The following is a 16,087-nucleotide window of genomic DNA, read 5'->3' on the forward strand; positions in this document are numbered from 1 at the left end:
CAGAAGGGCTGGTCTGAGTATTTCAGAAACTGCTGATCTACTGGGATTTTCACGCACAACCATCTCTAGGGTTTACAGAGAATGGTCCGAAAAAGAAAAAACATCCAGTGAGCGGCAGTTCTGTGGGCGGAAATGCGTTGTTGATGCCAGAGGTCAGAGGAGAATGGCCAGACTGGTTCGAGCTGATAGAAAGGCAACAGTGACTCAAATAGCCACCCGTTACAACCAAGGTAGCCAGAAGAGCATCTCTGAACGCACAGTACGTCGAACTTTGAGGCAGATGGGCTACAGCAGCAGAAGACCACACCGGGTGCCACTCCTTTCAGCTAAGAACAGGAAACTGAGGCTACAATTTGCACAAGCTCATCGAAATTGGACAATTGAAGATTGGAAAAACGTTGCCTGGTCTGATGAGTCTCGATTTCTGCTGCGATATTCGGATGGTAGGGTCAGAATTTGGCGTCAACAACATGAAAGCATGGATCCATCCTGCCTTGTATCAACGGTTCAGGCTGGTGGTGGTGGTGTCATGGTGTGGGGAATATTTTCTTGGCACTCTTTGGGCCCCTTGGTACCAATTGAGCATCGTTGCAACGCCAAAGCCTACCTGAGTATTGTTGCTGACCATGTCCATCCCTTTATGACCACAATGTACCCAACATCTGATGGCTACTTTCAGCAGGATAATGCGCCATGTCATAAAGCTGGAATCATCTCAGACTGGTTTCTTGAACATGACAATGAGTTCACTGTACTCCAATGGCCTCCACAGTCACCAGATCTCAATCCAATAGAGCATCTTTGGGATGTGGTGGAACGGGAGATTTGCATCATGGATGTGCAGCCGACAAATCTGCGGCAACTGTGTGATGCCATCATGTCAATATGGACCAAAATCTCTGAGGAATGCTTCCAGCACCTTGTTGAATCTATGCCACGAAGAATTGAGGCAGTTCTGAAGGCAAAAGGGGGTCCAACCCGTTACTAGCATGGTGTACCTAATAAAGTGGCCGGTGAGTGTAGTGTAAGAGGTTAAGACATCAGAGAGCCTGCAGCTATGACACACACTCAGCTCCTGATCGGGAGCAGTCTAAGGGCCCGTGCACACGATGTAACGTGGCGTTCAGTCAGTCTGATATGTAGACTCGTGTCAGAATCAGCGCTTCAAAACAGAAGCCCATTAACTTCAATGGGTTCCGTTTAACGCACATAACACATTGAAATCAATGGGTTAAAAAGCCTCCCATTGATTTCAATGTGTAGCGCGCATAAAATGGAAGTCAATGGGATTCTGTTTTACAGCGTTTGATTCTGATACGAGTTTACGTGTCAGAATCAACGCCGCGTTACATCGTGTGCACGGGCCCTAAAGACCCACTGTGCACCATAAAGGTACCTATGATGGACCTGGCACTGCCATAATGTTTAGAACAGATATGAACATATCCCAACATGTGAATACAAAATATTTAGTGGGAAAAAAAAAGTGAAAAAAATACAGCTCAAGATACTACTGTACGATGAGACCTTTTTCAGGCGCACACACAGCAGGTTGTTGTTCTCCAGATTAGTGTCAAGTTAATCTTTATTGGATAACGCGTTTCGGGCTACATGCAAAGCCCGTTCTCAAAACCATTTGGATACCTATTATATAAATATAGATTTTTTTTTAATGTAGATTGTGAGTCCCACATAGAGCTCACAATGTACATTTTTTTCCCTATCAGTATGTCTTTGGAATATGGGATGGAAATCCATGCAAACACGGGGAGAACATACAAACTCCTTGCAGATGGTTTTTTGACCTTGGCGGGATTTGAACACCAGGACTCCAGCGCTGCAAGGCTGCAGTGCTAACCACTGAGCCACCGTGTGGCCCCTTATATTAATATAGATTATATCAAAACCCGTAAAACTTACATTCTACAAATTATTTTCAATCACTACTATACTACCAAGCTCTTATTATAAAAAATCTAATAAGGAGAAGACAAAAGGATGTAGGATACAGATTTTTTTTTAACCAGCATACAGACTTTAATGGGCTAATTTTCATGTCGTTTTTGCAGTATTGACATTACTGGCCCTTTAACTGGCATCCTAGAAAATACTAAAATAGGGCAGTGATTAATAACAGACTACACAAAAAGTCCTCGAAATTGGAGAAAGAGCTGGAAAAGACTGTTCACTGTAAGTCATCAGGCTCTCAAAATTTCTTCCACGAATAAGGAAAGCCACAAAAATGTGCTTCTTTTCCAGGACATCACAGCACTCATGTCTCTCAGCTGCTTCCCATCCATTACGCTCGCTGACTGCTTTTTCACTTGGACAATAAAAAGTGTGGATACAGATGCCAAACTGCTCCACTTTAGAGCTTATTCACATGACAGTGAAAAACGACCGTCACATGGCCGGTTTTAAAAACAATGACAGGGAATGAATGTATTCACACGTCCGTTTTTTTGTACAGGCAAAAATAAATCAGTCAATAGTCCATTTGATTGACCCAACAAAAATCAATAGAAAATAAAATAGATTGATGTCCGAGTTACTTCCTTTAAAATCGGATCAATGGGTTGGGTCAAAAAAAAGATCAATGAAATTCAGCGTTAAAAATGTGATGGAGAATAGACAACACTTGGGCGTCAAATATAGACACAGAACAGCTGGAACATGGAACATTGTGTCCCCATTTAATGACTGAGAAACCGAATACAGCCTCATACACAAGACAAGAGCTTGTCAGCAGCTTGTCATAGAGCAAGAGGAACTGAACAGATTGTTGTAATGGTGTAGGAAACGATTCAGTATAATTATATTCGTTCTCAGGAGTCCAGTTGGCGGTTCCTGTCAGTGATTGACAGCCTACCCTAATGAAATAACTGTCAGTCACTAAGTAGGACCGCCCACTGGACTCCTAAGAATAGAATGAATAAAATATAAGTTATACTGAATCTTTTCTCACTAAACTATATATTTATCTGCTCAATAACATCATACCTGCAGACTGGTTGCATTACCTGTTACAACCACAGCAATCCATTTAGGTTAGCATTATCTTATCTTAGGATTATCTTTATCACAGACAGCCTATTTAGTTCCAGGGGCTCAACAGAATATTTTCTGGAAATTGCATCAATACTCTGCCATAGAAAATCTCTAGCACTGCAATACACAATGCAATGTTATTTTCCTAAACCAATGCCAACAAAATAATAATAAAAAAAAAATAGTACAATTAAAATCAGGGGTGCACAGTCCACTTCTATACAGTGGACAGGACTGCTGAGCCACTCCTGTTACTTGAATAGGAGCGGTGCAGCACAAGAGACCTGTCTACTAGCAGCAATTGGCACACAGAGGCTGCTATAACAGCTGATCTGTGCGGGGTCCAGGTGTCAGAGCCCAACAGATCATATACGGAGGACCTACCCTGTGTATAGATCATCAAAATGAAAGCTCAATTTGAGTTAAGGCACCTTTGGATGCCAATCTGCTCCACTTTACAGCTTATTCACAAATCCCATTTAGCAATGGTCATATACTGTCACATAATAACAGAGGTTGGTGGAATTACAAGGAACCTGACATGTAACATAATGTCTTATCTGCATCTCAGCAGTTTGTCATAGGGCAAGAGGAGCAAAACAGCTTGATATATAAGGTTAGCATCATTGGGCCTGAATACACTGTGATACTGTCTACTAGTAGCTCCTGGCACCGGAGGCTGCTAAAACAGCTGATCTGCGTAGGGTCCGGGTGTCAGACCTCAATATATCACATGCTGATAACCTACCCTTTGGATAAGTCATCAGTATGAAAGCTCGATTTAAGTTGTGAAAACTCTTCTCAGCCGCATCTCATGAGAAGTCTACATGGACAGGTTAACAAAATCTAAAGGCAGAGATAAGCTCAATGTGAACATGAGTCGGTAGACTCAGTATAGAAGACAAAGTCTACATTATAGCAAGTGATATGAGAAGCCTGAACCCAACTCCCTCGTGAATTCCTAGAGGTGAAGGAGTCTCTGTGATGTTTCTTCTGTCACTTAAGCAGCTGTTAAAAAGCAATGTCAACATTATTATTTTCTATCTCAGATTCCCAACCTGAGAGAGAGCTCCCATCTGGCAGTGGGAGAGTCAGTGTGAATCACAGCCAAGACATGTATATCTTGGTTATTCCAAGGATTTATTTGGAAAGCCTTCCATCTTCTACAAACGGGAGGTGCCATTACAAACCCTTGCAGATGATGCTCTGGGTATTGCTATGGAGAACATACTGTACTTATGTGTTTGCTTTGAATTGTACACATAGCTTGCATTGGCCGGGTCACAAAAATAGGCAAAATTAATTATAATAATTATAGTAATACTAAAAATAAGTTAAATAATAACACCAGTCATATGATAGCCCATATTCTGACATTGACAAAAGCTATGTACATATAAAGGCTATGGACAAAATTTGACATAGAAGAATATGTTTCTGATTTATTACATATGTTAGCGCTTACTATGAGCACATTTCATGCAATTGTCATTCCTTCCTTCACTCTCAGACCCCTGATAGAAAGTTTACAAGTTTTTTTATTTTCTTCATGTGGAAATGTCCCTCTCAGTAACACAAGATGGATGTGAATGCTGTGTGTACAGGATGCCGCAGTCTTCGCTATAGCTGTCATGCATCAACACAACTTCATTCTTGGAATGATTTCTCCTTCTACAGCCCAAGAGGGACCTCTTGTCTTGCAGTTGATGTTCTCCTTTCTCACAACACTAATACACAACTTTGTAATCTGCCTCCCCCTCCTTGAAGGCTTGGATGCTGTTGGCCAAATCCATTTATTTGGTGGGACCAGTCAACCATTTAATAAGTGTTGGGGGTCTCCTAATTCTCTCCTGATGTCAGATGTCTGAGGAAAGAAGGATTGAGCAAACTGGATTTCAACATGCCTGAACCAACATCAAAGGTGTCCCTACTCTCCCTACGAAGAACACATACAGGCTTGGCATCTATACTGGATTACAGTATTTGCACTAGATATTATAACTTTGTTTTCACACCATCAGAAAACCCATTTAGCAATCTGTCATCTCAATCTCTTGGATCCAGGAGGTGTTCTTATCTGAGCTAGGGGGCCTACAGAACGCAACTCTGCCCCATGACCACATATTCAACCAGCAGAAGGGCCCCTAAAAATTATTTTTCAAGGGACAACATGGTGACTTAGTGGTTAGCACTGCAGCCTTGCAGCACTGGAGTCCTGGGTTTGAATCCTGCCAGGAACAACATCTGCAAGGAGTTTGTATGTTCTCCCTGTGTTTGCGTGGATTTCCTCCCATTCTACAAAGGCATTACTGATAGGAAAAAAAATGTAAATTGTGATCCCTATATGGGGCTCCCAATCTACATTAAAAATATATATATATTTCACATGTGCATCGTAGACCAAGAAATGTTAACTAACAAAAAAAATGGTGTGTGCAATCCATCATGAGTATATGCCCAAAATGTAGCTACTGTGTGGTGAGATGTAAAGACTGGTAAACCAATATCCCACCACATCCATAAATTCAGAAGGGGGGAACTGATGAAACCAAACTCGTAGTTTTCATTACAGTTTTGTTAAGATCTGCTATATATAAACCTTATGCCACCTTCAAGTACCATCATAGACTTCAGGCAGATACAGTATAAGGAGTACAATGTACAAACAAGTAGCTTGCTTGTCCAAAGTCAAACTATTTTAGTCTACAACATACCACTGTCTATCTAACCTCACCTATATATTATATATATATTATCATTGTATTAACTGGATACATGTATTTACGGTATCCTGTGACCCATCCAGGGCTCGGCAAGTAGCTCTAAACCATATAAAGGAGTCTGTATAAAGTGTAATTTGCCATTTTGCTACTCAGTGACAATACTTGCAGGTAACACTTATATTGGCTGCAGTACTAATAGAAAATGGAACATCACTAGTACCAAAGCCATCGTTCATCTTCATAGGGAGGATGCTGCAAACATGCAATGGGATTCAACAAAATGGATGCTGCCATAACAAAGCTCCATGGCAAGATTACTACAACATAAGAACTTTGTGTGACAGAAATCTGTGCATATACGCTTCCTAAGTCTCAGATGCTGAAAAGAAAAAAAAAAGAAAAAGAATCAGGAAAGCAAAGGGGGATGTGGTGAACCCGGACCACTCAGGAAACCCCTACTGAATATGCTGAATGGTGATAAAGCTGCCAAAATTCACTTTAGAAAAAAAAAATGGTTGAACTGAAACAATTACAAAGGCTCAAAACTGCTAGGATCTCTATTCCATAGTAAATGCAAGTATTATTCCTGATCAGGACACTGAATTATCATATGGTGACAGGGAATGCCAAAATTCAGACTGATTGTAATAGTAGTATAGGGTGGTGAAACACTAGAAAATAATGATTGCTTAAGAATAGCGCCCCTCTTGTTCATGTAGGGTGAACATTGAAATATCCATATGCTAAGTTTACATGTGCCATATTTGTTGCAGATTTTAGGCACAGACTTCTGCCCCAAATAAGTGCCACAATTGTGCCATATGTAGGTATCATGAGCACTAGGTGAGATCGAGGCTTGCTTACTTGGAGCTGGGTTCCAACTTAATCCACCGCAGAAGCTCAATAAGTAAGAAGGGACCCAGACATCACAAAACAGATTTTTCAATTCCTTATAGTGGAGCACAAAAGTACATCAGCACCATTTGGCACATCAGACAGTCGGATACTGCAAGACCTGAACTGGACTTGGATCAATAAAGAATTGAAAAATATATTTGGAATGTCTTAGACCCTTCCTGAATACTGAACCAGTGAAGTTGGCCTGTTAGATATGGTGTGTATTTGGCCAACATGGTGAAGATGATGCCAATAACTGGACCCCCATGTGTCTAATATAGAGAACCTATGTTTTGTATGAACCATCAGATTCAAAGTCCCAGAAAAAAAAACTTTAATATCTTCTTCTAAATTTACTCTAAAAATCTAGAACCTCCAATTATATAACTCATCTGCTGCTTTTGCAAGACAGATACTTTATGATCTATTTTCTAAGTTTTGGTGGACATACCCTCGTAATTACACGGCGAGGATGACCATTTTAACATCTGCGAGCTGAAATAACCTCTTGTTATAAAAAGAATGCTAACTATAATAGCCAACTGTATTCAATAAATCAATGTACAGGGGTGTGTATGCTTACACTTGCACAGGATATATACAGTATATATGGCTATCAGACACTGTTGAAGCTGTCTCATATTCACATAATTTCAGAAATTAAACGGAAAGTCTTCCCAAGTCTATTTAACTGCCTCCACAAGGTTACAATGCACATTATAGTGATAAATAACATGCCTCTTTAATCTAGGTCACTTTTATAGATTTCAGAAATACAACTTTGAAATTTTATGCTAATAAGGCAGTTGGTGCACTGGGGGCGGGCCTTCAACTCAGGGATCACTGCTTTTGCCACCCTGCCATCTCCTGCCTGCAGCACCCTAAGCAGTGAGACTTGATCCTCCCATCACTATGACATCACCGATTCTACTTGAGCAGCACAATTCACTCCCAGAGATGAAGGTCCGCCCCTTGTGCACCAACTGCGTTACTTGCATAAGAAATCAGAGTTAAATTGCCGAGTGTGATCAGGGTAGGCTGATTTACTAAAACTCAAGTAACCAGTCCTGACGCGAGTTAGAATGGAAATCTACACCAGTTCTTACTTGGTGTATATTTCCATTTTGGCACTCAGGACCTCCAACAGATTTATGAAAAGGCCATAGAATTTTTATAAACCTCTTGGCCCCTGCGCCAGTCAGGCCATTTATTAAGACTGGTGTGCAATACACCAGTCTTACTATATATGCCCATTATGTCAATCTGCTATATATTTTCCTCCCCGAGTTATTGTCCCCCTTTCCTTCGACCCTTAAAGGGTCTGCCCACCTTCCCAAGTTAAATTCTAAATAAAATAAATTATCTCGACTTCCCTCTCCACCCTACATAACCGCCTCTAACCACAGACAATGTGTGACAAAGCAGGAGATGTCACTCAAGCAAGCAGAGCTGGGGGGGGGGGGGCAGAGCTGGGCAATTAGGGGCAAAACTAGAGCAGAGCGTAAAGCCCTGGCAGAAGAAGAGATGCCCCTAAAGCCGGGGCCCCATGTTGCGTAAACGCTGCTTATTCTGGCTAATCCAATCCGCACATTGCAGAAAATAATCTGCAGTGGAAATGGTGCGATTTGAGAATGTTTTTTGCAAATCACAGCATGTCAATTATACCTACGCAAACACTAGTGGTTTCTGTATATAGGTATAATGAAAGCAGATTCTGCAGAAGAACACTCTCCGGACTTTCTGTGAAAAGTGTTGTCGGAAAAAAAAAAAACGCGGTGGAAACACACTGGGGCCTTAGCCTAAAGTCCTTTTCAGCTCATTTGTATAAAATGCTGATTTTCATGAGAATGGACTTGCCAAACAGAATAAGAAAGACGTCTTTGGAAAACGTAGAAGCAGCCCTACAAGGTACTGCCATTAGTCTGATACTGATTTTCCTGATGACAGACTCCCTTTAAGAATTGCATGCAGTTTTGAACAGCAGTTATGACTAGTACATATAAACCAGAGGCTGTCAATTTAATGGACATTAACATACAGATGACATGTATAGTAACGTGCCCTAGGGCCAAGCGGCAAGGTATTCCTGAAATTTAAAGCTCTAAGCAGTTCTTCAGTAAAGAAGTGCCATGTAAACTCAGTCTTATAACTCAAAAGAGCCAATGAGCGAATAATGTCAAATGGAGAACATCTGACATAATACAGTTCACCATAACTATATACAGTATAGCAACATCATATCAGCCTTCATACATCCTCAAGGTAAGATGTCTTATATCAGACTGCTTCACAACCAAAACACTTACCATCAAAGGGAGTCTATCATTGGGGAAACATCTTTTTAACTAAAGCCACGTTGGAATAGCCTTTATAAAGTCTATTCTACTCCTGCCTTTACTTCTCTTCTCCGAGCTGCCGTTTGTCCCAAAATGCGTTTTATTTTCATATGCAAATGATGCTCAGGGAGTACAGGGGGTGTTCCCCTGTGCTTCGAGCACACCATTATCATCCCCACCACGACGCCTCCAGCGCTGCTTCTTCACGCCCCTTGCATCTTCTGCTGTTCCTCTTCGCTTCACAGCACACATGCCCTGTCGGACCTGCCACTTTGGGTTTGGACAGAGCCATTGGCGCATCAGGGGAGGGCCATCTGTATTTCCTGAGCATTATTCGCATATGTGAATAAAACACAGAGAAGTGTGGTAAAGGCAGGAGTAGAATAGCCTTTATGTCTTCTCCATGCCACCGTTCGGTAGAAATCCCGGTTTTCCAGAGTTCTCTCGCAGCACTGGGGGCGGTCCCCAGCGCTCAAGCAGCAATGGGGGAGTCCACAACGCTGTGAGAGAAATCTCCAGCGCCGCCTCCATCTTGTTCTGGAACGGCCTCTCCCTGCGTCTTCTTCCAGCGCTGGCTCCAAACTTCTAGGTATGCACAGTCGGCTCTGCCCTTGAGTCTCGGGCAGAGCTGACTGCGCATGCCCACCTGGTGTAAGCGGCCATTTTCTTGTGGCTGCTTACACAGTAAACTGGAGTAAGCGGCCACAAGAAAATGGCCGCGCGCATGTGCAGTCGGCTCTGCCAAAGGCCCAATGGCAGAGCCAACTGTGCATACATAGAAGTTTGACCCTAGCACCGGAAGAAGACGCGGAGAGAGGCTGTTACAGAAGAAGATGGGAGGCAGCGCTGGAGAGTTCTCTTACAGCATTGGGGACGCCCCCAGTGCTGTTTGAGTGCTGGGGCTCACCCCCAGTGTTGCAAGAGAAATCATTTGCATACCGAAGAAAACCAGGATTTCTACCAAACGGCGGCGCGGAGAAGACATCTAAAGGTAGGAGAAGAATAGCCTTTCTTAACTCTATTCCTACGTGCTATCGAGAAAAAAATGTCGTTTTAATGATAGAATCCCTTAAAAAAACATGTTTTCCCAATAATAGACTCCCTTTAAAGAAACTGTGAATATGTAATTGTAATGGAAAAATTGACGAAGTCTCTTTCAGATGCCTTATCTGGCTTCAACACAAATGTGACACTAGAAAGCAAAGTGAAAATGAATGAAATAGCAACCAACAAGGGTGATTTCTGATTAGGTCACAAGGTCACCATGTCATCCATTAACTGAAGTCCAATAGCAACAAAAAGTAAAACCAGTAAAAAAAAATACAAGCATCATTCTGCCACATTCTAGCGCAAAATCCCCTTATATAAAACTACAAATATCAAACGGGTAATAGAGAAATACCCACACATGACCTGACCAACTTCCTCTTTGTGGTTTGAAGGAAACTCCAATGAGAAAGTAAATTGTAAATCCCCTCTACACCATGATATCATTAATCGTCCTCCCTTACTACTGACCGTGACGATACCCTATAACCACAAGTAGTCTTAGAGTTTTTGTTCACAAGGCACCCAAATATGAAATTATTTTTTTTTAGGGAAATTCTCTGGAGCGGCAGTGTACCATGGCAGGGATTACACAGCGAGATGTGAATTGCCAATTGCAGAAATTCCAATATGATGTTACAGTAATTTGCATTGCTTTGCCCTTGGGATCACCATAACCGTGATAGCTACAGGACCACCACATCTCTGATAGCAAGACGACCCTCCAATATAGGATATTCATACTGGTAATAGCAAGAAAGACCCCTAAAATACAGTGCTAACCACAAAACTCCCATAAAAGGCACAATGAAAAACCACAAAGTAGTCTGCCCCTGGGTGGTTGTGATATGGCGGATGGCTCTGGATGGACCGGATATGTGTGGGTCTCTTCAGCCAGAACCAGTACTGAGCCCAGAAGTGCAGCAAGTCAGTGCCCTGTACAGACAATGCAGTCTACAGGAGGGTTTCTGGTTTGGCCAGTATAATGCCATTTGCATAGCCAGGTGAGCCAGGAAACTCTTTCTCTAATGTCAAGGCTAGGTCTTTCATATGCATCAAAGCAGATACTCAGGAATGCCACCTACAGAGCTGTCTGTAACAGGTTAAATAGTGTATGGGGAGAGCATTTCCTGTGTTTTAAATGGTCATTTCTGTGGTTCATTACCCATTGTTCAGTAGTCTTTCCGCTGGTGTTTGTGCTTTACCCCTCCCTGTTGCAGGCTATAGACTTCTGAAGACTACGCAGTAGTATCTATATCTATTCCGAAAAGATTTACAACCTTAAATCTGAACCGCTTTATCTTTTTTTTATAAAAAAATAAATTTAAAAAATTAATGTGCATTGAATAGATGTCCACCAAACAGCTATGCCCCAATTCCCACATAAATATATTTGGAGCTGAGCATGAATCCCATAAAGAGGGATGTGCAGCCGCCCGACACCCTGGCGCCACTGATCTCAAGGGAGGCAAAGTACTGTAAATGTTATATCCTACCTGCCTTACCTCAGTATCAACAGCAGGCAGCGGTAAACAGTCAGGCTGTCCCATACAAACTAACCAATTGGTTCCCACGTGTGACCAGCTAAAGGTATTCAGTAATGCAGTTCTAGAAATGACTTTGCTTCTTTCTTCCAAACTCTTTTCCACCAGAGCCAAAAATTTCAGACTGATCAGAACCTGCCTGTCCTATAACTCTGTGAGCTTCTGAATGACTACGGCTGTAGGGTACCGTATCTACAGCATCATGTGACTACCGTATACTATGGCCAAGGTGATTTATTGGCTCTCAGCTTTTATTAAAGAACATGTTGTAAAATCTATTCCTACAAGTCGCTGAATGCAGTGCACATTGGTTCCGTTAGCTCTGATATCCCTTCACTGTCAGAAGGGCGGGCCTACAACTTAGCATCATTTTTGGCCCATAAGGAAACCCCCCTAACAGTACTTTTCTATAGCCTTATACTGTCAAGGGGGTGTTCCTCACAGCCCAGCGATGACACTAGGCTGTACAGCCCGCCTTTCTGACAGTGAAGGGATAATGGCACAGAAACAAACAGCACCAATATTTATGGCACCCGGGATAACTGACAATGAGCTGAAATCAGCACACAGTCAGTTTCTAACAGTCTATAATACCGCCGATGTCCAAGGACATGAAAGGTCCTCTTTAATCTCAAGAAGCTTAGCAAAACCAGTAGCTGCCCATAGACCTTATATGTATAGCTGTCAAACCCATCAATTTCAATGGGTTTGGTGAACACTCTAATGTGTATAGGGACCTCCAGACACCCCCTTAACTGCAGATATCAGGGAGATAAGGTTTGGGCAGTTGAATTTCAACCACTTGTTCCTTTAGTCACTACCAAAGGAGCCTTGCAGTGGATTTCTGCCCTTCTTCTTGTTCAGTACACATGTATTACGGATACATACACCTGGGGATGACAATGAGACATCACATTTTTCGTTTACAAAGCATCCCTAGGGGTGACCAATACCACCATTTACCTATAGATCAGAAAATCTTTGTGAACTATACCACGAACAAAAGCCTCAGACAATTGCGCACTTGCAGTTAATTATCTTAAGTGACTGTCCAGTTAAGGCCCCACGTAGCGAAACATTACAGGAAAAAAAAACAAGTTGTGTTGTGTTTTTCATTACGTTTTCACTGAGGTTTCTCTGCATTTTTTTCTCCCCTTATTAAATAAATAGGGAAAACATCTGCAATTCTGCAAATAAAATGAACATGCTGTGTTTTTTACAAATCCATGCACTTCTGAAAACACAACTTTTCCACAGCTCTTTTTTCCCACAATGTGTGGTTGTGATTAATAAAATCTCATTCACTTTGCTGTTACTGTAAACTGCAGTATTATTTTCTTCTAAGTCGCCACAGCAGCCAAAAACGCTGCATTTCTGCAACATGGGGCCTTAGACCCCAACAGGTAAAGTCAACCTGAATTGCACATGTCAAAGCCACTACACATCCCAGCATGTCGTGTTGTCACAGTAACTTAGTCTCATCTTTTTTGCGTTTTTTTGTGGGGTTTTTTTGTTGTCAATTCCCATCTGATAATTTGAGAATGTAAATGTACTTTATCAGAAGATACACATAAAAAAAAAAGTTGCCTTAAAGTGGAGCATCACTTTAATAAGAAACCAATTAACCGTCAGTCACTAAGCAGTTAATTATGGAATCCTAAATCTCTAGCAAGATTAAGATGGACAATCCCGGATAATCTGTGATGGCCTCATGTCTGCCATCCCCCATGCACTACTTGTCTAATCTCTCTATATTAGAAGCCCTACTTCTACCACTATATTGCAGCACCAGAGCGCTTGTCCACAGGTAAAGAATTGACAGTTGTTCTCTGTTGGTCTCGGATACGTCTTCTGCTCCATAAGAAATAGCTGTCTATTGGAGCTGCCTTGTAACACGCCTCCTCTATAGAGTTATGCACAAATTCCTCAAATCCCAAAAGAGACTTCAGCCAAGCAAGGGAAAAAAAAAATCTCGACTGAAGAGAAAAAAAAAAAAGGAAAAGAGAGACAGCACTCACTGAGATCTCCAGACCTAAACAAATAGGCAGTCTATCATGAGCTCTAGAGTCACCACAGGCCAGATCCATAGCAAGAGACAAAAATGTAACCAAAACCAGCCGCGCAACGAAAAGGCAAACTCCAGACAGACCCTAACACAGAAACACAACCCAGACAGGGAACAGGAACGTCAGCAACAGGGAAAAAGGAGTGCAAAAGCAAAGACGTAGCACAACCAGACGGACATTACCATCATGTGTTACAGTATACACATCTCATGTCACAGAGATTGGTTATGGAGGAGGTGGTGGTAAATAAAATATGGTGGGGACAGAGACTCTTATTAGATGTAACACCTCCGTATCATCATGATGTATAAAACATGTCCAGTAAGCTGACGTCACACTTGCCAACCAAAGAAGTGCTTTGCTCTTCAATGCGATGGATGTCTCATTTGGCTAAATGCCCACAAATGGGTGTGAACCAACCCAAAACGCTACTGAAGTCTTGACACTGGCAAAACATTTCAGATCTCTTACGTTATATATACTCTGACCGTCCAAAGTTTAATATCATGGTAAAACCATATGAAGAAAAGTAATATGCCCTTGTCTAGGTCACAGCACACCCTCACCCTGGTTAACACCAAGTTCTCTGCCATCTCCACAGTCATCACCAAACACTCAGTCTTCAACCCAGCCAACATCAAACACTCTGCCCCCACCCTGGGCAACACCAACTACTCAGCCCTTACTCTGGGCAACACCAACCATTCAGCCCTCATCCGAACTACCACAAACCGCAAGTGCTCATCCCCGCCAACATCAATGACTCAGATCTCAAGCTGGGCAAAACCAACCACGTAGCCCTACCCTAGGCAATAACCACCACTCAGCCCTCACCTTGGGCAACACAACTAATTCAGACCTCACCTCAGGCAACACCAAAAACTCAGACCTTGTCCTTGGTATCACCAAGCAGTCTGCCTTCACTCTAAGCATCATCAAACGGCCATGACCCAGGGTATCACTTGCCATCACCAACCACTCAGCCCTTACCCAAATTATCACCAGCCAGTGACCCTCACCATGAGTATCAGCAATGAGCCAGCCCTCACCATAGTTATCATCATCTGGTCAGTTCTCACTTCATGTGTCAAAAACCATTTTGCCCTCAACATGGGTATCATGGGGAACTAGTCAATGCTAATCCAGGTTTGCCCAGAATACCACTAGTGTACTGTCAGTCAGTCCTAGGCCAGGATATTGTCAGCCAGTCCTAGCACAGACTATCACCAAGGTATTGCCAATCAGTCAGTCTTCACCCAGGATACCACTAAGGGATGCCAACCAGTCAGCCCTTGCCAGGATATGACCAAGGTATTTGCTAGTCAGCCCTTGTCAAGATGCTATCAGGGTATTGCCAGTCAGCCCTTGCCAGGATGCCACCAGAGTATTGCCAACCAATCAGCCCTTGTCAGGATATGACCAAGGTATTTGCCAGTCAGCCCTTGCCAGGATACCACCAGGGTATTGCTAACAAGTCAGCCCTTGCCAAGATGCTATCAGGGTATTTGCCAGTCAGCCCTTGCCAAGATGCTATCAGGGTATTTTATGCCACCAGAGTATTGCCAACAAGTCAGCCCTTGCCAAGATACTATCAGGGTATTTGCCAGTCAGCCCTTCTCAGGATGCCACCATACTTTTAGCTACACGAAGTAAATGCCATTCACACCTATGTGGGTAGAGGCTTCAGCATACGCTACCCCAGTTCCCAGTAAACCGAGAGGACTGGGCACCTTCCCACCTCCCTCCCAGCTGCAGGCTGCGCCCACCGGAGCCCCCACTGGCAGCGCTCCCCATGACTTAGATGTGGGCACCACCTCACAGACACAGCCGGGCACAGCCACATCTATTGTCCCGTTAACAGAAAGTTACTTCACAACTCACCAGCACCAGAGCGAATCTCTCCTCCAGCTCTCCGGGGTCCGGCATCGGAACTTTCAGAGGTAATAAGGGGGTCCCCGGGGCTCCCCCCGCACTCTCCGCGTTACCCATATTCGGGACCCTGGTATACTGCACCCCAAAAGCCGGGTGTCCCCCTTATCCCGTGCGCGCCCCCGCTACACCAACACAAAGTCCCCGGGACCCATCCTTTGTACTAGAGAGTCCCGCCTCGCAGCCCACACTGTGCTCAGCTCCATTCACCCCGGCCGCACACTCCAGGCCACGCCCCTCCTCGCTGTAGCCATTGGTACACTGCCCGATACCCCGGCCTCTCATTGGAGCAGAGGTCGTCTGTGGAATTCCAGTCACACAGCGCCCTCTACTGGTGTCGTAGGACTGGAGGATGCAACAGTTGTGTTTAGTGGAAGTTTTCACAAACTTTGCAACGTATAGTCTATGGACAATCCCAGTGCTATGTATCGTCTGTAATGACGTCACCTTTGTAGGGCATAATGTTGTGATATCATCCGTCAAGGTCAGGCCGCGAA

At 43.2% G+C, this 16,087-nt stretch overlaps 1 protein-coding gene across 5 annotated transcripts in view; it reads right to left on the reverse strand.

Annotated features, from left to right (window-relative positions):
- LOC142195605 (formin-like protein 3) overlaps positions 1-15,795 on the reverse strand; it is a 77,391-nt gene extending 61,596 nt beyond the window's left edge. For all 5 annotated transcript variants that reach the window (XR_012715102.1, XR_012715101.1, XR_012715100.1 and 2 more), the window contains exon 1: positions 15,543-15,795. Coding sequence is in view for 2 of the 5 variants with exons in the window: in XM_075265515.1 (XP_075121616.1) it covers positions 15,543-15,650 (108 nt within the window). In the remaining 3 variants the exon portion in view is untranslated. The remainder of the gene's footprint in view (positions 1-15,542) is intronic.
- Positions 15,796-16,087: the final 292 nt, after the last annotated feature.

This window comes from Leptodactylus fuscus, chromosome 2 (assembly GCF_031893055.1).
Source record: "Leptodactylus fuscus isolate aLepFus1 chromosome 2, aLepFus1.hap2, whole genome shotgun sequence".
In the NCBI taxonomy this organism is placed as follows: domain Eukaryota; kingdom Metazoa; phylum Chordata; class Amphibia; order Anura; family Leptodactylidae; genus Leptodactylus; species Leptodactylus fuscus.